The 21,960-nt window shown below is 51.7% G+C and overlaps 4 protein-coding genes across 4 annotated transcripts; all 4 read left to right on the forward strand.

The window, feature by feature from the left end:
* The first annotated feature begins 4,409 nt into the window (after nt 1-4,409).
* CDEST_15544 (Putative SET domain-containing protein) lies at nt 4,410-5,970 on the forward strand. The gene is made up of 2 exons (XM_062931699.1): nt 4,410-5,196; nt 5,258-5,970. Exons 1-2 carry the CDS (start codon nt 4,465-4,467, stop codon nt 5,816-5,818), a joined length of 1,293 nt encoding a protein of 430 aa, XP_062787750.1. The 5' UTR covers nt 4,410-4,464; the 3' UTR covers nt 5,819-5,970.
* An 807-nt stretch (nt 5,971-6,777) lies between these two features.
* Nucleotides 6,778-7,983, forward strand: CDEST_15545 (Putative mycotoxin biosynthesis protein UstYa). The gene is made up of 4 exons (XM_062931700.1): nt 6,778-7,222; nt 7,289-7,381; nt 7,485-7,517; nt 7,570-7,983. Exons 1-4 carry the CDS (start codon nt 6,833-6,835, stop codon nt 7,699-7,701), a joined length of 648 nt encoding a protein of 215 aa, XP_062787751.1. The 5' UTR covers nt 6,778-6,832; the 3' UTR covers nt 7,702-7,983.
* A 403-nt stretch (nt 7,984-8,386) lies between these two features.
* On the forward strand, nt 8,387-9,276 carry CDEST_15546 (Putative beta-lactamase/transpeptidase; the record flags this gene model as incomplete). The annotated part of the gene is made up of 3 exons (XM_062931701.1): nt 8,387-8,434; nt 8,490-8,781; nt 8,837-9,276. The coding sequence occupies 3 exons, from the start codon at nt 8,387-8,389 to the stop codon at nt 9,274-9,276; spliced, it is 780 nt and encodes a 259-aa protein (XP_062787752.1).
* A 5,480-nt stretch (nt 9,277-14,756) lies between these two features.
* On the forward strand, nt 14,757-16,081 carry CDEST_15547 (Putative tryptophan synthase beta chain-like, PALP domain, tryptophan synthase beta chain/beta chain; the record flags this gene model as incomplete). Its single annotated transcript, XM_062931702.1, has 2 exons — nt 14,757-15,168; nt 15,226-16,081. 2 exons carry the CDS (start codon nt 14,757-14,759, stop codon nt 15,987-15,989), a joined length of 1,176 nt encoding a protein of 391 aa, XP_062787753.1. The 3' UTR covers nt 15,990-16,081.
* Between the last annotated feature and the right edge of the window lie 5,879 nt (nt 16,082-21,960).

The raw sequence follows: 21,960 nt of genomic DNA on the forward strand, positions 1-21,960 counted from the left end.
AGGGCAACATATCAGTCCGTGCCTGTCCTTGAGATGTCTCTGGAATATTTCCTGAGCGACCCGTTCGTTGCAGATGTCGCAGATTGGGTGTTGTTCTTGGTGTTCTCCGAGAACTCGTAGGTTGGGGCTCGTCAGGCCACAAACATCACACAGAAGCCATTTGTGCTGAGCGATGAGATGCGCCCTAACACGGTCCGACTGGATGCTGGTATTGCACTCCGTACATTGTTCTGCGCCGTGTTGGTCGAGGACGTGTTCCATGTCGAAAGATCGTCCTGGGGGACAGGAAACGCATGGTCGGATATCGTGGATTTGAACCAGATGAGCGTCCAAACCGCCTTCCGCGAACGAAGCCATGCAAAGGAGACAGCGGTCGAGCCCATGGTTAGTGAAGACATGGCTCCAGAGCTCGGTGACCGTCTCCCAAACGTGGCAGGTACGACACAGCGTCAGCCCATAGTCTTTCCGCAGGTGGTCCAGTATAGAATCATCAAATATCATTTGATCACACCCTTTGCACTCCGTTGCAGGATGTACGGTGATGATGTGAGTTACCGGATTGTCGCCCCCGCAATCATCGCATTTGTCAAGTTGATGGGCCTCCACTAGATGGTCGATAATGAAAGGCTCATCCACATCGCACAGTGGGCATTGGTGGTAGTTCACAATGTGATCCTGGTGCTCGGAGGGCTCCCTGTGTGTTCCACAATGGTGGCATGTCCGGTATCCGTGAAGCCTCGTAACGTGGTCGCCAATATCATCTAGCGGTACTCTCTTGTCGCATACCGAACAGATCGTCTGCTGGTGTTCTCTCAGATGCTCGTTAAACTCCTTCAAAAGAACAACAACTTCACAGATTTCACAATGTCCCAAGTGATCTGGCAGTGGCTGCGGGACCCGGAAATATGGAAGCTCGTCTTTGTGTGAAAAGAATGTTTGTGGAAATCCCTTGAACTTCTCGAGCGCTTCCGCTCTGGCGTGTAAGAGATAGTCCCTGGCTTGTTCTAAATGCCACATCTGGGGCCAACGATGTGGTCTAATGTCATTCTGATTTCGTTTGTCCGGATGACATACGAGAGCTGCTCGTTTGTACGCCAGTTTAATCTGTCTGGAATCGTACGCTCCCCACGATAGACCGAGTGCATCAAAGGGACTAAACAGCATGATTGGGCTCCTGTCATGTGTCAATCTCGCCGCCTTACAGAATGTGAAAACAGAAGAGTGCGTACACTGATAAGATCATTCGTGGATGCAAGGACCGACAAACTGGAATTAGAGCACTTGGGGGCTGACTGACTTGATGTTAAACCCGGACAATGCATGTCCAAGTCATGCGTTCAATTCATGCTTGATTCTCTAGTGTAATAAGGGACACCGGCATTGTGGCCATGTACCTTGGTCTGTTTCGTTTTTTTGCGTTAAACAGACGTGTCGACAGCACACCACTCGTTGTAGGCAATAGACCAATATGCCTAGGATTGCTGGCTGCTACGCTGTTGGCCTAACACTTTGTTACGTAGACTAACATCCTCTCCCTGCACGGGCCACAAGGATTCCCGGACTCCTTACGGCTCGTGCCATGTGTTGGTAGATAGGAGTATGGCCCACCCGGGATTGCGTTGGCAAGCACGCACCACTGAGGGGCAAAAGAGCCTAGGGTCCTGAACCTTGTCTGTACAGGCCCGGGATTCACTTCAACCCCATTATCCATAGGCGACGAAGAGGTCGCCAGGGATGGCAGGGCTGAGAGTTTCCCAAAGGCGCAGGTGCTGAGAATGTTAGGTTTGGAGAAAAGGTTGCTGAGACCGCGTTTTCCATGTTGTAACGACATGCAGGAATGCATGGTAACACGAACATACAAGACAAGGCCCCGAGGCGACTGGAAAGAAAGGAAAGCATCCCTGAATGGAGCACAACAAACACTCTTTGATCAATTAACCTGTCGAGTTGCGTGAAGTGCTTATCTTGTGCTTGTAGGTGTATCTGTTCAGTGCACTCACAGGTACAATGTCAGGAGGAATACCCTTTTACGGGCTAATCGTCTGGAACCGTCTAGCCGAGTCAGAGCCAACTACGTACGTGGTGATACATCGTAGAAACTCAGTTACTTGGCACGGACATCCTCATATCCGTGCCACTTCATTCTGACAGAACCCCAGTCGTAGTGCATCGAATTGACGTCGATTGTCTAACAAAGCTAGTACAGGTCGTGGCGAGGCAGTTTCCTCTTTAGGGTGAGTCAGGCAACCAGTCCGGCTTAGAGCAGTTGTTCCCAGCCAGAGTTCCATCACAACAAATTTCACCAAAGGCTACTGTAGCAAGGCATACTTTCTTTTCAAAGTGTTTGAAACCATACCTATCACTCGCAGCCAGTCCTTTTGCGGCAACAACAAGTCAAGTTGCGCGCTGTCCCTGACGGTTCTGGTGGAATTAAGACTAAATTCAAGTCCGTCACATTAACAGCCGGCGAGTTCGAAACACCTACCTGGAGAGACGGGCACCAGATATAGGGTTTTAAGATGACTCGATTACGTTACTTTCCGCGCAACCCTATACGTCAGATGGTTGTTGTTGTTGTATTTTACGCCATGGCGGCAAGAGCGCAACCGCCCTTGCGGCAGACCTCCCGAAGGGTATGTAGCGTGGAGAGCCGTAGGCCTATAACTACTACTAGATACAGTCTAAATCGTCCTCCAAGTCGTGCCTAGAGGCAACTATGTGTTTGAGCTGTCTCTGGGTGCCGCTGGCTTGCCCGAGACAGTGCTTTGGTCGTCCCTAAACCGCGATTCCGCCAGTATTTCCTTTCCTTCGACCCAGAGCCCGCAGGCTGCTGGTTTACACAACGTCCCAGTAGCCGTCCGAAGCATATCGTGATAGGTTATACCGCCACGAGGGAAACCACAAGGGGCGAAACCTCGTGAGGATAGGTTGTAGGGTTTGCTGTTAGGCTCTGTAACAAGCACAGCCGTGTATTACCGTGGCTATACACAGCAACCCTAGTGTCTGTTTGTCTTTTCGAGGGGGTCTTCGATCGTTTGAGGGGAAAAGGTGTTGAGGGAGCGAAGTCGAAAAGTCGATCGGTGGTGTTCAATTTGGGCCCGGAAGTGCCGCTTGCGCCGGGAATGAAGTTCGCCCGGCTCCTTCGGGAGGCTAGATGGAACCTCTGCTTCCTGCCCTACCAGGAAGACTTCATCTAGCCTACAGAAGGCGATGTCAAGTCGGCGGCGGCTCGTTAGGTTGAATAATCGTCGGCTCGAATCAAGGGGAAAATGTGCGTTGTTAAGGGTTTAATTAGCGTATAGCTAATCTGCCCCAGCGCGCGGCGGCAAACCGCGGGAACTGGGGCCCCTCCTTAGCATGACACTAACAGCCCGTGCCAAGCCGGAGAGATGTTTCGTGGAGGTTGATTACGTCAGATGGTACGGCCATGTAAATGGCATAGTTATACGAAAGAGCACAATCAAATGGATAATAGCACCCATCAAGCCGTATGTGTGGCTGGGCAAGACTTGGCCCACTTTGCCCCTACTGACAGGCGAAGTGTCAGAACTTAGAACATGTACCGTTAAGCCATATGTACAAAAGAGAGGACCCCTCATTTGTATAAGGCTATTCTATGTACTTATGTAGTTCCGTCACGAAGGATATGACCGGGGTCATCAACCGCGTAAACACACAAATTCTCCTATGCACAACTGAATCACGACAACAGGGTTAACAGCGCCTATACAACCCCATTAGACAGGAGAAGATACGCAAAGCGATGTTTCTCGAGTATATTCTACAGCAATGCAATTGCATAAGTACTAATGGTCTGACAAAAGGTGGATTGCGCTTTGGTCCGCTGCAATTCAACCACTGTCTCTGCTTCAGCTTGATTATCAAAAATAAACACATGAAAGTCAGGCCATATTTACCACCTACAGATTTCGGATGCAAATGCGGCATTAAATTTGCGAAGAGAAAGCGCCTCAATTTTCTTGCCGGACGCAAATGAGTAGATTGTAGAGAAAGCCGGCGGGAATTTCCTTTTGCAAAACCAATAAGTAAAAACACACAGATTTGAGAATGAACGTGTGCGAACTTCCTATCGCGATGAAAACAAGTAAAAAGTAACAGAACTCAGCGCCAACGCGTGTTAATTTCTTCCCGCGATACGGATTAGTGAAATCTTAGGGGCGCAGGCTAGCGGAGTCTAACCTAATAGCATAGCCTTCCCCTCTAGCCTCGTAGTATTTAACTTTATCTTTGTAAACATAAGTAGTAGAGTTTAATGATAAGAATTTATACTTTGAATAAATTCCTTGCAGTGACTTATCTCTAGGATGTCCCATAGGTGCGAAGTAGTATTTAAGCCTCTTTCTAAATTGATGCTGTTAGATCAAGTTCAGCGAGGCTTCCACCAGGTGTCGATAGAACAACATCATTTCCCACTATATTTCACTGCAGCTTTATATCCCTAAAATGCATCCCAGCAGAGTTTTGAGCGCGGTGATCTATTTCACGCAAGCATTTTTCAGTGAGCAATCCACTCTTTATGAGCAAGTTAGTGGGGAAAGCGCTTGCAAACTTGCCGTCATTAAGGACGATGAATCTCTATGCCCTCTTGTTCGTGGGCAGCCAGAATTTGATTTCCACACTTCGCAGCATAACACCTCATCTGGTCGACAATCCACCACCTGTATTTGGACAGATAATCAGGAAAAGCAATACTGCGTGTTCACAGATCCACACTTCGATCATGGAAAGGGGATGGCCGTGATTACGACCCCAGAGCGTGCCCGACACATCTTCAAATCCATTGCGTCTCTATCAGGTCATTCTAGCTTTTTATCCACGCCATTGTTCAGAACAAGAGCCAGCGGAAGCAAAGGTCGAGGCATATTTGCAACTAAGCACATACCTGCAGGCAGTCTCATCACCCAAGAGCCACCAATCATTTTTCTGGACCGTAATTGGATGGTGGATATCTCATCCGAAGAAGATCGATCAGCGGTTCTAGCATTGGCTGTTGAGAAGTTGCCAGCATCTACACGCCAAACGGTTCACGAGCTATACGCGGGACCATACGAAGAGGCCTTGAAGCAAAGATTGTGGACAAATGGCTATGGTGTATCTGGCGGGCCTACATTGAACTGGCCAGGCTTAGAAAGTGAATCGGATCTTGGTATGATTGCAGTACATGCAAACATATCTGTAAGTTTTTTGATCGCATATGAGCAGTTACAAAATAGCTTGATAGCTAAGATTACAGCAGAAGATCAATCATAGCTGTCGATCAAATGCAGCATCTCAATGGGATTGGGATATGCTTGCTCACAGGCTGTACGCAGTCCGCGACATTGCTGCTGATGAGGAGATCACAATATCTTATATCAACCCTATACAGACCCTCCAGGCGCGGCAAGAATATGCCAAATCCGTTCTTGGTTTCGTATGCGCTTGTAGCCAATGCAAGGCCCCAAGGAAATTTAACGACTTATCTGACGATCGCATCAACGAGATTTTGTTGTTAGAAGATCATTTAGAAAATCGGGAAATCGCCCCAGCTGAACCAACAGCAATGGCTGAATTGCTAGTAAGTCTATACAAGCAGGAAGGTCTGGACTCCTATATTTGCAAGGCGTATGCAATTGCTGCACGCGAGTGGAATGGTGCAGGATATGAGTACCAAGCACGCTTATGGGCATATCAAAGTTTGAAGGCTGGTCTGATCGCTGGTTACGGAACAGGCATGGAAGAATATGTGAATGACATGGAAGCACTGCTGGATGGGGCTAGAAAGCATTGGTCTTGGAGATACCGCGTACATTCATAGGCAAAGCTGCGAGCTTCACAAGTGTCGTTAAGACCTGTACAACGTGAATCACAAGCAAGTAAGACAGACAAGCGAGTAAGACATGAGACTGCGCCGATTGGATAAATTGCTCTCAATATACACATCAACAGCATTGATCCAATCCAAACTTCTTAGAATCCTTATTATCAGATATCTCTTAAACAAACTTGTACATTTTTGCGTTATGTTCTGGGTTACTACAGACGCTGCACTGTCGCTGACCTGTTTCAGCCCTTGGTTTGCAGCCACTAGTGCGACGTTTTTCCTCCTAAACCTGCGCTGCCACGTCTTTCTGTGACGTAGTATCAGAAACCTAGTAACCTAGGCATAGACACCCTTCTATCCATGCCCCTGCATTCTGACAGGACCCTGTTATATTGTATTGGATCGATATCGATTGTCTAACAAAGCTAATGCAGGTCGTGGCAAGTAATTTCCTCTTGATGACGAATTGGGCAACTAGTCTGACTTTAGGCAGTTGTTGCCAGCCAGGGTTCCTTTACAGTAGATTCCACCATTAGTGAAGATAAAAAGATTAAGGTTTAACCTTCTGTATGACTACGCTTTTAATGTTTCGTGATTAGAATTGGTTGCTAAGGATATACCTGTCATTTGCAACGAGGTTTAAGACGCATGCATGAAATTGTTTTCTGTTTTGTTACACCTCCTCCTCCATCCGAAATTGATGCTGAAAATACTTGTCTAAGGGCTATTAAGGATGGCTAATAAACGTAGTTCGCACTCTACAGAGATAATCCTTGAGTCTACTTCCTGTCCTATGTAGCATCATTCTGAAACCGACCTACAAGGAATACCCTAACAATACGGGAAGATACCGTACCGCACACGGATGAAATGTGAACCTACATCGAAGAGCTGTTAAACAGCCTATATGCAGCTTACTTCTGCTGTATTGAAAAACATCTTCTTTTTCTCCCCACAGATCTTAGCGCTACCCTTTCTGTCTTCCGCTTGCCTTTGACTTCTTGCTCTATGGCGCCAGGGACTAGATACAAGCTAGTTAACAATGCGGACGAAAACAACCGTAAAACCTCTGTTGCTTTACGCTTGCAAAGCCTTTTTAAAAAAAATGGCGTTTACTTGTCAATGCTTTTATGGCTCGGTCTTTTCCTTATCTTCTCTCTTAACAAACTAGTTACGGACAAGAACGCTACACATTCTGAATTCAAAACTGTCAACTTTACTGAGGTAGACGTATATCAGGATATCTCAAGCGCAGCCGACGCTGCTTGGCTAAACCTGACACCCCCCGGAACAGGTTACTTATGGGAATACGACATAACACGAAGGCGACCCAAGCCTACCGGGATTGCTATGTTCCATCAGCTCCATTGTTTACAAATGATTCGTTTCGAAGTACAGGTATTTATAGCAACCAATTCTCTTCTTACTTCAGGGCGGACCTGCTAATTAGGAAGCAACATAAAGATCTTGTTACATAAACAAACTGAGGTTCACAGAAATGTGCACGACGATATCGAAAGCGCACATTGGCTACATTGTTTTGACTATTTACGACAGGTACGTGTTCTACTTGTCTCCCTTCCCACTGCAACGCCGGAATAGAAACAGTAGTGAGCTGTTCACTTGCAATGACTTTGGAAGTACTGACATGTCTTTCAAGACCTTACTTTGTCACGCTGACTCTGGCCTTGAGGTAAGATTTAATTCTCTAAGGACTGAAACTTCTCGAAGTAAGACCATTATAGGAAACCAAGATGTTTCAAGGCGAGGAATATATTGACGGTATGGTTCCGCATCAGTGCCGGGATCCACAACCGTTATACGAGAAAACCTTGAGGAGTCGCCTTGACTATGGAGTCTCTGAGGCTACAATGTGAATGTCTTAGGGTCTGTAAACGTAGAGGCTGAAAACGGTCTTTAGAGGAGTGAACTTGAATACAAGTTGTTTTATGGAGGATGTTATATAGTGTATTTCGGTCTAAGGTAGTCCACAAGTGAATGGTCCATTTTCATTACCCTTGTGAGGGTCACGGCTATAGAGAGCAGGCTCAAACAATAGATGGATTCTGATGACCCGTAGGGTCAGGTCTAGATACAAGACGTAACGCGAAGAAGAGGAAAGAGAGATCGCGCTATGCGAGCGGCGCGCCGCCGCAATAAAAAGGGGTCATGGCTTCGCCATGACTCGCGATACCCTTGACACCACCCTGGCACGCGATCCCGTGACAACCCTCGTACAACAACATGGACGAGACGTCAACCACAACGCCTTAAATCAATCTGTTGGTAACTATACCAGGTATCCGTATATACGGCGAGGTGAAGCAACGAAGACTCGTTATATTGGTCTACTTATGATATTGCTTAGTGAGTGGAATACAAAGGGAGGTTATTGCCACGGCCGTTAGAGGCCGATATGTAGCCTTCCGGGCACACGAGTCATCCGGCCGGCGGCCGGACAGCTAATGTTCCGACAGGTTTGGATACGCATTCTTGAACGAGCGATTGCGAAACTGGAGTCTCTCTGCTGGGATAGACGAGTTTTCGGGAAGCATCCAAGACATGAAGCAACCGTTGGTATTCCAACCAGGAGAATCATGGGAGTATGGTGTAAGTCTGACTACCCCTTTCTTCTTGTGACCTACCAGCTTCCTAACCGATGTAGATCGGCATCGACTGGGCCGGCATTGCTCTGGAGCGGGCTTCCAACACGAAGCTCAACGACTATATCCAGGTCAACGTTTGTCAGCCGCTCAACTTGCGTAGCGTCAACATGGTTCCGACCCTGGAGATGAAGAAGGGATTGGCTTATATGCACTCCAGAGAGCGTGGAGGCAACATCAGCGCTCGGAAACACCCTCTTCATCTTCCGCTGGTTGTTAAGTCGGAATTGGAGAACCACGCTTGCTTTAAAAGTGGTGGCGCTGGAATATTTGCAAACCCTCGAGAATACACCCGTACGTCGTTGTTCAAGCTGACTGGGGTCGGACTACAGCGTTGACCCGTCCGCAGGCATATTAGCGGTCTTTTTGAACGACGGCACCTGTCCGCTCACGAAAGCTCGAATCTTAAAGAAAGAAACGGTTAACGAGATGTTCACGGACCAGATTCCGGATGTTCCTGGCTCTGCCGAGAGCGGTGTTCAAGGCGTCAAAACCAAGTTGGGCAACATGCTTCCTGAGCTCTCTGCAGTTCTCGGTGGCTCGCCCCGAGGATGGGGCTTGACGTTCATGATCTCAGGCGGCAAGACTGGGCGATCGAATGGAACCGCCTGGTGGGTGGGGCTGCCGAGTTTATTCTGGTGGTGTGACAGAGAGAACGGTGTTGCTGGGATGATCTGTTCTCACATTTTGCCGTTTGGCGATCGAGCAGTTGTCGAACTTTGGTTTAAAGTAGAAACCACGGTCTATGGGGGACTTCGTGCTACAGTCGAGGATGGACTTCCGTTGTGAGTCTGGTTCTTGTGTCGGGCGGTGTCGGAGTGTTTGTTGTCTTTGACTGAGCACACTTGTAGCTAAATTGCGGATGATCGATGCTGATGTTGGAGCGTACTCGAGAATGCCATGCACTACGTGAAGCACTGTGGAAACTATTGCGTATCAGGCTTTCGGTTTGTTTAAGCTGTAGGTTATGCTTCGCAAAGCGCGGGGGACGTCGGAGAACAAGGTCCACATGGAGCGGACGCAGCGAGGGCCTGTTGTCACGTCGGACAACCAGTTTGTACAACTGTACGCCGCTTAGAGGGCTCAGGTGTGTTGCAGACTGTCAATTTATGAAAGTTGGATTAGGCATATATCGTTACGCTTATGGCGGTGGTAAAAGGGATTTCTGAACCACGATACATGACAGACTGTTTCCTTTACATCTCACGTCTACCGTAGGCAATCCCAAAATGACTTTAAGGCCAGCCCGTACGTTTCCACTGGCTCTACTCCCCAATCTGCGGCTATCCAACAGGGAGAGGCCGGGGATGAACTGTCTCCGGCGCGATGTCTTCTATGGAGGCTGATCTTGCATTCGGACCAAGCCTGGCGGCACTGTTGGTTTGCCCTGGCGTTGTCCCCTCGTTGACGCAGCATTACGGCTCCCGCCCGTCTCCCAGTACATGGGCTTTCACCTAAACAGATGCTAGGTGAGTGGATAAACGCACAACAAGGGTGGCGTAAGTCACACGCTGAGGTGTGTGGAGAGAAATCTGACCCCTGCAAGTGCGTACCACCTCGACAGTCTTTCATGGACCTGGACTGGCCATGTTGAAGAACCCATCGATCTATCAGTGGGTACGAGAGCTGCAAGTGGCGACCTGCACTCAGACCACCGTAGAGTCGGCGGTTGGCTGAGGTGCTTTCCCTACTCCCTACAGTGCTGAAACAGGCTGACAGCAATACTAAATGTGCCAATTTTGGAGGCGGCGACGCTTGTGTGTCTTTGGCAATTTATCGAGTGCTACGGTTAACGAATGTCGTCATGTAGCTCGTCAGCATGAGGGTCCAAAAACATCTAAGGCTGGAAGTCCCCGAGGGAAAACAGCGGAAACCGGCTTAGCTCTCGGTCGTAGTACCACACACACACACACACAATTTATTACGCCCGGCGGCAAAGCCGAGAGGGCACCTAAGCTGATTACATGTACCTTGCTGAGCTTGTGTCCTTGTCTCCTTGAAGCCCATAAGTGATGTCTCCATTTCCTGCTTGCACCTCCATATCTGCCGTCTCGCTTCGGATTCCCGTGGTTTAGATGTATTATTAGCATGCCACCTTGAAGCCTATTCTCCAAGTGTTCAGCGTCCTATCTACGGCGGCTGAAGCGGTGCCTGCTGTCTGTGGCACGGGTTGTTATGTAGTTAGGTTTATGTCGAGTTTGATGTGTTAGGGGGTTGATCTCTATTTCCGCCTCCCATCACCTTGCGTCTAGCCGACCTGTTGCCAGCGCAAATCGAATCGTCGCTCGGACCGCTTGCATGTTTGGCGTCCATTTGTCGTCGTCCGATGGACCCTTGCCTCCTAGGTAGAAGGATATGTTGCTTCTCTGTGTTTCTGTGCATTCGAGCATTTCTCTGCGGTGTGTCGTCCATTTGGTGCATCGGAAGAGAAAATGCTCAACCGTTTCAGCTGCCTGTCCGCATCCACAGATGTGCGAAGACGCTGCGTCGATCCGATGAAGATAATAATTCAGTCTCGCCATTCCGGTTCTGAGTTGTGCAAGCGTGGTCGCTTCTTTCCAAGTAAGCTTGTCGTAAAGTTGGCGGGTATGCTTCCCTGGCAGCGCTTTGTCGACTCGTTTGGAGAATCGTCCGATCTTTTCCGGCAGCACTCTTTCTGGTGAGCACTTTGATCGTGCTACGTTGAGCGTCGTTGACTTCGCCGCTGGGAAACGTGCCTGCGGAGTGGCTCCCTCTTTGGTCGCTTCGCGCGCTAGTGTCTTTGCCTGCTTAAGCAGTTCGTCTTCCTCACTAGCGGCCTTCCACTGTACTGTGATGGCGTTGTCGTCCTTTCGAAGCTCTTCCACAGAATCGTAGATGCACCGTATAAACTCCTGCCCGGACTGTTGGTGCGGTCGTTTCAGCGTAAGCGCCGCCGCTTTGTTACTTGTCGTCACCGTGATCCTCTCGCTCGTGAGGCCTGACAGTGACCTCCGCAGCGCGTATGCCATGGCTGCCAGCTGTCCACTGTAGGGATTCTGTTCTGACCTCGGGCCTAACGTGAAGGAGAAAGGCTCAAGTTCGGGGCCGTCTCGCCGCTCCGACCCTTTCTGAACGACACCGCCAACACCTACTACTCCGTTTCTTGCTGAACTGCTGACCGCGACACGGACCGTGCTAGTCGTATCGGACTCTCTTGTCTCCTCCTCACCGATTTCAACCTTGAGTCTCTCTTCCCATGGCAACAACGTAAGCGGGTTGATGGTCTCGATATTTTCCATCGGCACGTCCTTCAAAGCCTCCGCCACCTGGAAGAGAGGCGAGCGGTAGGAGTTCCGGAATTTTCGCATTTTGGATGTCACCCTGCGGAGCGGATTCGTCTCTGGTAGTGTGTGGATATCCGCCCACATCTTGACTGCCTTCCTCCAGAAGCGCTCTTTCGCGGTGAGTATGTGAGCCTCCGCTTCTGCCACGCTTGTCGCGACCGTGAGAAACGTGCCGACTATCGCCTTTGCCGATACTCTCTGTACTCTGTTGATGGGCCCTATGAGCTTGTCCTTGTACGCGTGCATCCATACGTTAGAGGCGTAGTCCACCGCCGGCGCCACCGTCGCTGTGAATAGCTGTCGCGCCGTCGCTGGTGACAGGCCCCTCAGTCGCTGTAGCTCGAGTGCGGCTTTCAGTCCTTTGGACGACGCTTTCGCAATGTGCTCTTTGTACTTGAGGCCAGCGTCCATGATGACGCCGAGAACCTTTGCGTGCTCCTTAGGATGGACGGCCTGTCCTCTGACCGTGAACGGTTCCGGGTCAGACTTGTAGTCTTTGCGGGTAAAATGGATGATGGCCGTCTTGTCCGCCTCGAACGTCGCTCCGCTCCTTCTCTCCCAGTTGAGCGCATCGCTGATGATGGCTTCGATGCCCGCGCGGTTGTCCCGAGCTGTCCGTCCGGTCACCCATGCCGTAAAGTCGTCGACAAACGCCATCGCTCCTCCGTTGCTGTCGATGCGTCGTTGCACTAGGTCTGCGTTGAAGAAGAGGAACAGAATTGGGGACAGCGGCGATCCCTGAGGCAGGCCTGCCTGGGGTAGGTTTCGCCTCTCCGACGATTGTCCGTTGACTTGGATCGTTGCCGTTCGGTCGGAGCAGAAGGCCGATACCCACCGGAGCAGTTCCTCGGGAATCCCTCGCGCCCTCATCCTCTGGATCAGCCTTTCCTTGCAGACGCCATTGTACGCTCCTTTCACGTCGAAGCTGACCAGACTGAGCACGCGCCGGCCTCGCCATGCCGTGTATACCTGCTCTTGAAGAAGCAGGAGTGCTTGCTCGGCTGACCGTTGCTTCCGCGCTCCGAAGTGATTGGTCGGTAGGAGACCGTGGCTCTCGACCGCATGCGATATCCTCTCCGCCATCACCGACTCCAGCACCTTTCCCAGTGTAGCTAACAGCGAGATCGGTCTCCATGCTTTTGCCAGCGTGTAGTTGTCTTTGCCCGGTTTCTTGAGCGGTATGATCTTTGCATGTCTCCACTGGTGGGGCAATGTTCCTTCTTCCAACGATGCCCGAAAGATCGACAAGACCCAGTCCCGCACCACCGGCCAGATCTGCTTCCAGACCACCGCCGGGAGCCCGTCTTCTCCGGGTGCCTTCCACGGCTTTGTCGCAAACAGCTGGCGGGGTCCACCACAATCTCCGCCTCAATTGGTTCCGCCATGACGGGAGGGTAAGACACCTCCACTCACACCACCAACTTCTCAAAACAATAAACCAACGACAAAAAAAGTAAAAGACGGACAGCAGAATCCGAAATCGGTTTTTCTCTCCTGCGTCACATACATCTTTCCTCTCGTAGTACCATTTCTGGACAATTTTGGTTATTGCCAGTGGGGCCGGGATGTTGAAAGTATCAACGGGCGCTTGTATCCACATCGGAGCCTGTTGTGGCTCTGCGGGCCAACAAAAGACACCGGATGGCAGTTTCGGCTGGCGCTTCCCTGGGGCGCCGATACGTTAGTGTGGGTATGGATAACAAACGGACTCTAGACTTATTCCGCAGTCTGTCGTCGGCTTTTAGAGCCAGTTTTGGCGTCTGCCCTTCGCCCGGCAAAGCAAAGCAGAAAAACGATCTTCAGTACAGCACGACAGAGTATCGAGCATGAGATCCTTCGAAGATCTCCGAGCCGTACTCACGTTCACCGTCTTGTGGCGTCAGTAATCTCTATGTAGCTTCAAAGCCGTTTCAGACTCTGCGCGCCATCGCAAAGTGTGCCACATAGAACAACGGAAGCCCGAGATGGCTCTCACCTCGTTTCTGGCCATCCTTGCACTATCAAGTTCACCTCTACAACCAGGCTTGTTCACAGCCAAAATTGGCGCTTGACGGGTGACGTTGGCTTCATGGGCCGCACGTTCGTGAAAATCAACATCCCTGGCGTCTCCGGAACCCCAGCGTCCGATATGAGTTCGTCAGAGCTTCCGCAACAGCAGCAGTCGTCAGTTTCAAGGTATCCCGGTCCGTTCCAGATTTCTTTGCGTTGACCAAAGAGAGGTCCGGACCTGGAGATTCTCTTAAAGAGGCTGTTGACGGCATCACTCAATATTATTTGCGGATGAATTTACTTGTCTCTGTGAGTGGGCCATCTGGCTCCAAAGATGCCAAAAAGCCTTTTGAGATTTACCCTTCATCTTACTTTTCAGCCTGGAGCTTTTTTGACTCCTTAGCTCAGCATCATGACGTGATGCGGAGCCATTAATGGATGTTCTCAACGTGTTCTGGCTGTAGCCTTGCTAAATGGTAATAGCACTTGTGTCATCAATTACCGGCCGATCAATCAACCTACAGAAGCTAGAATTTTCTGTTTGTTCAGTTTCTTAAATTGGACACCTTGTCAAAGAGCCACTTTTGGCTTTCATGATGGGTGTTGTTCTGCTGTTGGCTATGTTCCAAATACACAACCATTGGGAGAACTCGAAATCTTCGGAAACCGAAGAGATGTCGACCTCAAATGCGCTGTGCAAGTTGATCGTCGAATTTCCGGTCTTGATCTTCCAGTTGCCTCGACATGATTTTCATCCTGCTCCTGCTGACAGTCAACCGAAGTAAGTATCTCAAGCCTTTCGCAGCTTTACATCGAGAAAGCAACACAGATAATCAGACTAGCTTATCAAATCTAGCATTTGTATTCTATTCTCCCCTACTCCAACAAATCTGTTTATGGAAGGGTGATAATAAGAACAGGTGAAAGCCAATTTTGCGCCAGCAATTAGCAACAAAAACGACTATTAACCCACAAATGACACTGCCTCAGCGTTTTGGAGCTTATGGGGGGCAATATGTACCAGAGAGCTTTATAGCGTTCTTGTCAGCACTTGAAACCGCCTTCATCCGAGAAGCCAACGATCAGAGCTTTTGGGACGAGTACCGAAACCATTACGACTACATTGGACGGCCAGGTCGTCTCCATTTGGCCGAGCGGTTGACGGCGTATGCCGGCGGCGCAAACATCTGGTTTGCTCGAGAGGACCTTAATCACACTGGATCTCACAAAATCATCAACGCCTTAGGCCAAATTCTCTTGGCTAGGCGGATGGGAAAACAGAGAATTGTCACAGAGACGGGATCGGGTCAACATGGGGTTGCTACAGCTTCTTTGTATGCGAAGTTTGGCCTAGAATGCGTGGTCTATGTTGGATCGGTGGGAGATTGTAAACACTACTTGACTTGGTTTTATATTAATTGATACATTTGATACATGAAGAAAGACAAATCACCGCAACCGACGAATGTGTGGAAAATGAGAATGCTAGGTGCTAAGATTATCACAGTCAAGACAGGAAGCCAGACACTGCGGGACGCGATGAACGAGGCGTTGTGTGCTTGTGCTGCGGATGACGGCAAATCGTTTTATCTGGCCGGCACACCGATAGGACCTCATCCAATTCCTTTTGTTGTGCGAACCTTCCAGTCAGTCATTGGGGTGGAAACAAAATTGCACGCCCTGAAGAAGATAGGGCAGCTTCCAGATGCGGTTGTCGCGTGCGTTGGCACTGGGGCAATTGCGGTTGGGCTGTTCTCTCAGTTTCTGGATAATACCACAGTCAAGCTAGTGGGTATTGAGGCGGGTGGTGATGGCGTACATACCTTTTCACATAGTGCTGCTTTATCATCAGGAAGCAGGGGTGTCTTCCAGGGTACCATGACGTATGTGTTGCAAGATGACCACGGTCAGATCAGACACAGCCATTCTATTGCTGCCGGTCTGGATCACCCTGCCGTCGGGCCTGAACTGAGTTCTTGGAAGGATTCCGGGCGCGTTGACTTCGTTACAGCAACGGATGAAGAAGCATTGAATGCTTTCCGGTTAACAGCTCAACTCGAGGGGATCATCCCCGCATTGGAGGCCGCCCACGCCATTCATGGTGCCGTGGAACTGGCCAGGTCGATGTTACGCAGTGACAACATATTTGTTTGCGTCAGTGGAAGTGGCGAAAAGGACACTCATACAGTTGGCGGTTTAACTGTCTAGGATGGAGCTACGAGGTGCATTTGGTGACCGCAGTCAAGTGTTTCTTCAATCAATCAAATGTAATGGTTACTTACATTTAATGCCGGACCATCTCGCTCACTCTAGCAAAGTAGGTGCATATCAGACGGAATCCAAGTTGTGAAAAAGTGCGTTCCACTACGTCTGGCGTCATCGTCAGGCGTGCACGGGCCAAAAGACCCCCCCATGTTGGGTCTTGTAGCCCGTGCATGCGAAACCTAACGTTAGAACCGTTGCGGTTCAGCGGAAGGTTGCCTCCAGTGAGCACACTGGATGCTGCTTGAAAAAGCAGTAGGACGATGTGGCAGACCTTCTCGTGGTGTCCGGTGTCAGTAGGAGTGGTGGGTGTGGCGCGGTGCGTCGCGCGCGGTCGAGAACCGCGGCTGGACGGTGCTGTGAAAAGTTTTCATCGGCACTCTCGAGCCTACAAACGGACTACGCGATCAACGACAACCGCACCACCCACGCCATTTCCGAAGCCAACAAGCTACATGGGGGATACTGGCGTAAGAAAACCATCCGATTCTTCATTGACTGACGTCAATGAAGAGACAGGACACCCTCCGGCCCATCCGGCTCTGGGCTCGGGAGGCGGACGGGTCGAGCATCTGAAGCATCGGCGCGTCTCCCGGCGAGGGCTTGGGACAAGCCTACGTGCTCTGGTCGAGCGTAATGGAGGTTGTTAAGACCGACGGGTTGACATGGTGTCAGCAGACTTGTTAAGCTTCGAGCACAGGAAAAGCGGCCGGACCGATCCCGAGGACACAGCGCACCGCGATCGAACATCATACGGCAGACATGGGTTGGGTTAGTGGACAGAGTGCGAGTAGCCGTGCCGGCGTGGCGGTTACTCTGCGCCTCTGATCTGCAAGACATGGTCGGCTGCGAGTCGGAGACGAGTCGCGGTAACGGGAAGCTGGACCTTGGGTTGCACCCGGGGTTTCCGGTGGGCCGTAGCACCGTGGTCGTGACCAGAAGGCAGCGGGGGAGCTACGTTCCCAGCTCGTACCTGGGCCGTCGTGAGGAGGGAAAGGACTGGTATGTCGGACACGTTCCCAGCTCGTACCTGGGCCGCCCTTGGGCGTGGTATCGCCGGTGTGTCCGGTGTACCGAGATGCCACGTCCCTCCGATACGACGTGGTATCGCCGGCGTAGTAGCCCCTGCACTTGAGACCTGCGGAGACGACACGGTGGCTCGAGAGGACGGAGGCGCATGTCGGTCGGCTCAGAGACGGGATTGCCGTTGCGGCCGGCTTAAGGTGCAAACTCGGATGACGCGACCGTATGGCCCGTACCGGATACGGGGCGGCACCGTCTCGGCTTTGCCTGGGGACGAGACACTCCTGTGGGAAGGTCTCCAAACGGAGCAAAAGGCTAACGGGGTCGTTAAGGCGTAGCCACGGCCGGCCGAGTGGCTTCCCGGAAGGAGTGGGTTGTTCGGGGCCGTCATCAGGCCGTCGCTGAACGCTAGTCTGGTGGGAAAGCTGGCGACCGTCGCGGCAACACTGGGCGACCGGGAGAAACAGAACCTGTTCACAGCTGAGCTCGCTGCCATCCACAGAGCTCTGGAGGCTCTCCCAGAGAGTCTAAAATACGGCAACATCGCGATACTGAGCAGGAACAAAGCAGCCGTACTAGCAGCCAGCAAGCCCCGCCAGCAGTCGGGACAAGCAGACATACAACGCATCTACGAGAAAGCCAGCAAGCTCAGGAAGGCAGGCAACACCGTCTCGATCGGATGGATCACGCCCGATGCAGATCCAGAACTGATCCAAGCGGCCAAGAGGGCCGCGCAGAGAAGCGCGAACCCGAGCTCGCCACCGATAAAACGTCCGTACCGAGCAGCATCAACAACACTCGCCATAGCAGTGAGAAACCAAAGGCACACCTGGACAATCCCAGCAGGAGTCGGAAAGTACAGCAAGAGAATCGACGCAGCACTGCCAGGCAAACACACACGAGAACTGTACGACCCGCTGACGGCAGCACAGGCGAAGGTGCTGGCCCAGTTGAGAACAGGGATGACGCGGCTGAACGGGTACCTACACAAGATCAAAGCAGTGCCATCAGGAATATGCCCTTGCGGGCAAGCAGAGGAGACAGTGGGGCACTTCCTGTTCCGGTGCACAAGATGGGACCAACAGCGAAGGGAAATGCAAAAGAAGACAGGACAACGGACAGAAACCCTTCCCTTCCATCTCGGAGGAAAGTCACGTACAGACGCAAATGAATGGGAACCTTGCATGGAAGCAGTGCAGGCGACGATCCAATACGCACTGGCAACAAGACGGCTTGACGAAAGGGCCTAGGCCACCATCGACAACCCTATACCACATACTAACCATCCAACTCGTGCCCGACAGCAGGTTCGCGCCAGCGGCTGAAGATAGGAAGCTGGGCACCTGGAGAAAACACCTTCACGGACGACTTGCTACTAACCCCACGAGATCACAGCATAAGAACAAAGACCAGAGTGAGGTTGAATTCAACAAGGAGCTTATGTAAGGGCTAAACGAGATATGTAACAAAGCGGATGTAGAGGGTTTAGGCATAAGTGTGACAGTTGCCCTTAATGGGGCGTAATAAAATCATCATCATCATCGTCAGCGCCAACATTTGGGTTCAACAAGAGGTATTGACGAGTATGAAGAACGACGACGAAAACCCCTTATACTGGTATGTCCTTCGCAGACTTAGTAGTCGTGCTTGCACAAGACAGGAAAATCTGCATATTCTGATGATCGTTGTGATGAATGAGCCGGGTTAGGCCTGGCAATAGTTACCATCGTCTGCCGTTTATAGAGACCTTTTTGTCCTTGTTTGATATATCACACACAGAAGATCAAGAAAAATCAGAAACGAAGAGTAGTCGAATCAAACAAAGTTGACCAACGTTTGTTCTTTGTTGCGCTATCGATACTAAAACAGAGACAGCATTGGATGACTGCTTCGCTTCTGCTGACGGAAAACCGCTACAGCCTGAATCTCGGTCGTTTACGGCTGGCCTCATCATTGTCATTATCTCGACACCGTTTCTTACGATGATCAGAGGTACCGAAGCACTGCTCGAGCTTCTGGCTCCGCACCAGCTGCTGAACGGTAAATGGTGAGCCGCTGATATCGCGGCCCTCGTCGGGAGTCTCCCACAGACAGACGGCCAAAGTCTCCTGCAGACTGGCGACACGAAACCTCACTTCCAAGACGAAATGGCCGTCTGGACAGATCGTCGGGTATGGCGCAAAGTCACCCGCTACTTCGTGGCCGCCGACACGGAAGTGAGCCTTGCTTCTGGCGAGTTGCGACATGAAATCCTTCAGGCTTGCAGAGTGGGCACGCAACCGACAACGTATGTGTCCGCAGCACTCGTACGCTCCATCAGAAAACACATATGGCTGTGAGGCACACAGCTTAAATACGAACAGCTCTGCCCTTGCACACAGCCGCAGCCGCTTCAATGCTGGCAGGTCTTGGAAATTGCATCCATCATCACGTTCAGGATCGTCAAAGCTGGACAGACTATCCAGCGGCGGTTCGGGGCCGTCGAATTCGACGTCAAAGCGGAAGAACTCACCCGATCGACCAACCTTTTTGTGTGCGACGAGTCGTTGCCAGGCTTTCTCGTCACTTCGAAGGGCCCGAAAGGCCCGCGCTAGGCGGAAGGGGAAGTAGCCCTGCCATCCCCCGATGGGTTTTTCCCCCCGAGAGAAGCCTGTACCCACTGAGACCAGGAGGCTTGGGTCGGGGGCTTCGGAGAAAAGCGAAGCAACCTCTTGCAAAGCGATCGAGGACGGGTTGTTGGCCACCAAGCCGCCGTCTTGGAACGTGCCGAGGCCGTTGATTGACCAAGGCGTGAAATAACTGCGCGGCCCCGTTAGCAACGATCGGCTGTGTAGCAATCGGTTGTGTAGCAATTGACGGTGTTGCTGCAATGAGATGGCCAGTACTGACTACGGAGCGGCGGTTGCACACCGGATGCTGCAGGTCAGATCAGCCACGACACGGGCAAGATGCAGGCGTGACGTATGGACGCCGAGAAAGCACGCACATCTCCCACAAAGATACCTGCCCGCCGCTGTCGGTCGTCGTCAATACCTCGTACTCTGTGAATCCCATCAGCATTGGTTTGCGGTATTTGGTCGCGTTATTGGATCGCGTTATCAAGTCGCATCATCGGACCGCGTCATCGGAAAAGGGAAAACTACCGTGATCTCCGACCCGTTGGCCTACTCCGTTGTAGTTGGTGAAGATGCAGGCGCTTGCATCGTGCACGGTGGCGACCGTCATCCCGACCATGGCACCCATCGTGTCGGCGGCCGAGTAGTCGACGAGGCTTCTTTCCGACCCGAACATGTCTCGCAACGCCTGCTCGATGTGTTGCGACGGATACCTGCTATCGAAAAGAAGCAACGCCGCGGCACGAGCAATTGTAGCAAAAAAGGGTATCTGCATCATCAGTCGTATGAGAGAACCTATGATGGGGATGGACGGGACCCCGCGGGGCGTGAATGCCTGGTTTGATAGGGACTCGAAGCGGGCAATGCACTCATCCACCGTCCAGCCGTTGATGCAGAGAGCACCGGCGCTGATTGCGCCTGCGACGACTTGTCAGCTAAGAATCAACTCACACATGCAACAGCAACGTTCCACGACAAACCTGAGCTGGTCCCGAAGACGACGTCAAAGTTTTCCTGCACAGGGTGGTCCGGCAGGCCAATGTCGTCTTCGAGCTGCTTCAACAGCTTTAGGGGATATTTTCCCCTGGTCCCGCCACCGTCAATACACAACACGCGGACCGACGCGGTGTCCGGCTTCACTCGTATCTTCATGCCGACGTTTCGTCCGCAAAGAATACACTCGTCGACATTGATCAGCCACGGATCGGCCGCACTCGTGTCACCAAAGACCTTGACACAATTCATGCACTGGCCGTGGCCACACTCGGGGAAGAACTGCGGGCGGCGCCGGAGACAATGAAAACATGTGCTGTCAGACCGAAGCCGTCCCCAGTCCTCCGCGAAGGCGGCGACAAGCTGTCGATGGAGTGACGCCGCGGACTGGCCCATCGTCAGCTGCCGGAACATACGGGCCATCTGGGCCTCGATCATCTTGGAGAATTGAGACGGCAAGACGAAGTCGGTGGACCCTTCGTGCGCCAGGACGGCGGCGCCACACACGTTGTAGCACACATCTTGGTAGAACATCTGGAAGACATCGCGCGGGTCGAAGACTGCGGATGGTATGGTCAGTAACAGTCAGATCGACCAAAGCCCGCGGACGTACGGTGCATGCCCGGGGGATAGTGGTCCAGCAGGAAGCTGGAGGCGATGACAGGCACGGCGAATCTTTTCAATGCGTCGACGGAGTCGCAATGTGTGAGAAACCGCGCGAGGTGTGCTTGTAGATCTGCCGCTACCGGGTTGTCCAGCCGAGAGACGGCGAGGAAGCTGAGGGGCGGAGCGTCGGCATCACCGAGTTGCTCCGTGGCGTGGCGTAGAAGACCGGCGAGATGGGTGGCCGAGAAAAGGCAGCTGGCGAGGACGCGCTCGACTCTTTTCGTCTCGGTCATGTAGGAAAGCTCATTGCTCAGCATGTCCCAACGCAAGGAATGGAGATGGCGTCGCAAAGACTTGGGAGACGTGTCGGCCAGGCTGATGACGCGAACGCCGTGGAACCGTTCGGACACATGGACGTTTGTCCTCTTGCGGACGGCCTGTAATAACTGGCTGCGTGCAGAGTTCTCGTCGCCGCCGTTCGTGACGACGACCAACCAGGGACGCACGGCCGATGTCGACGGCGTTTCTAGCTTCAACCACGACGCAAGCCGCTGGGCGACGATCTCCACACCGCCGACGTCGTCGGCGAAAAAGCAGACCACATCTGCAAACGGGAAAAGCATGCGGTTGTAGACATGGTCGACAAATTCCACCGCTGTGGACGGGATGGCTACGCTGTG

This window comes from Colletotrichum destructivum, chromosome 12, assembly GCF_034447905.1.
Source record: "Colletotrichum destructivum chromosome 12, complete sequence".
Taxonomy (NCBI): Eukaryota; Fungi; Ascomycota; class Sordariomycetes; order Glomerellales; family Glomerellaceae; genus Colletotrichum; species Colletotrichum destructivum.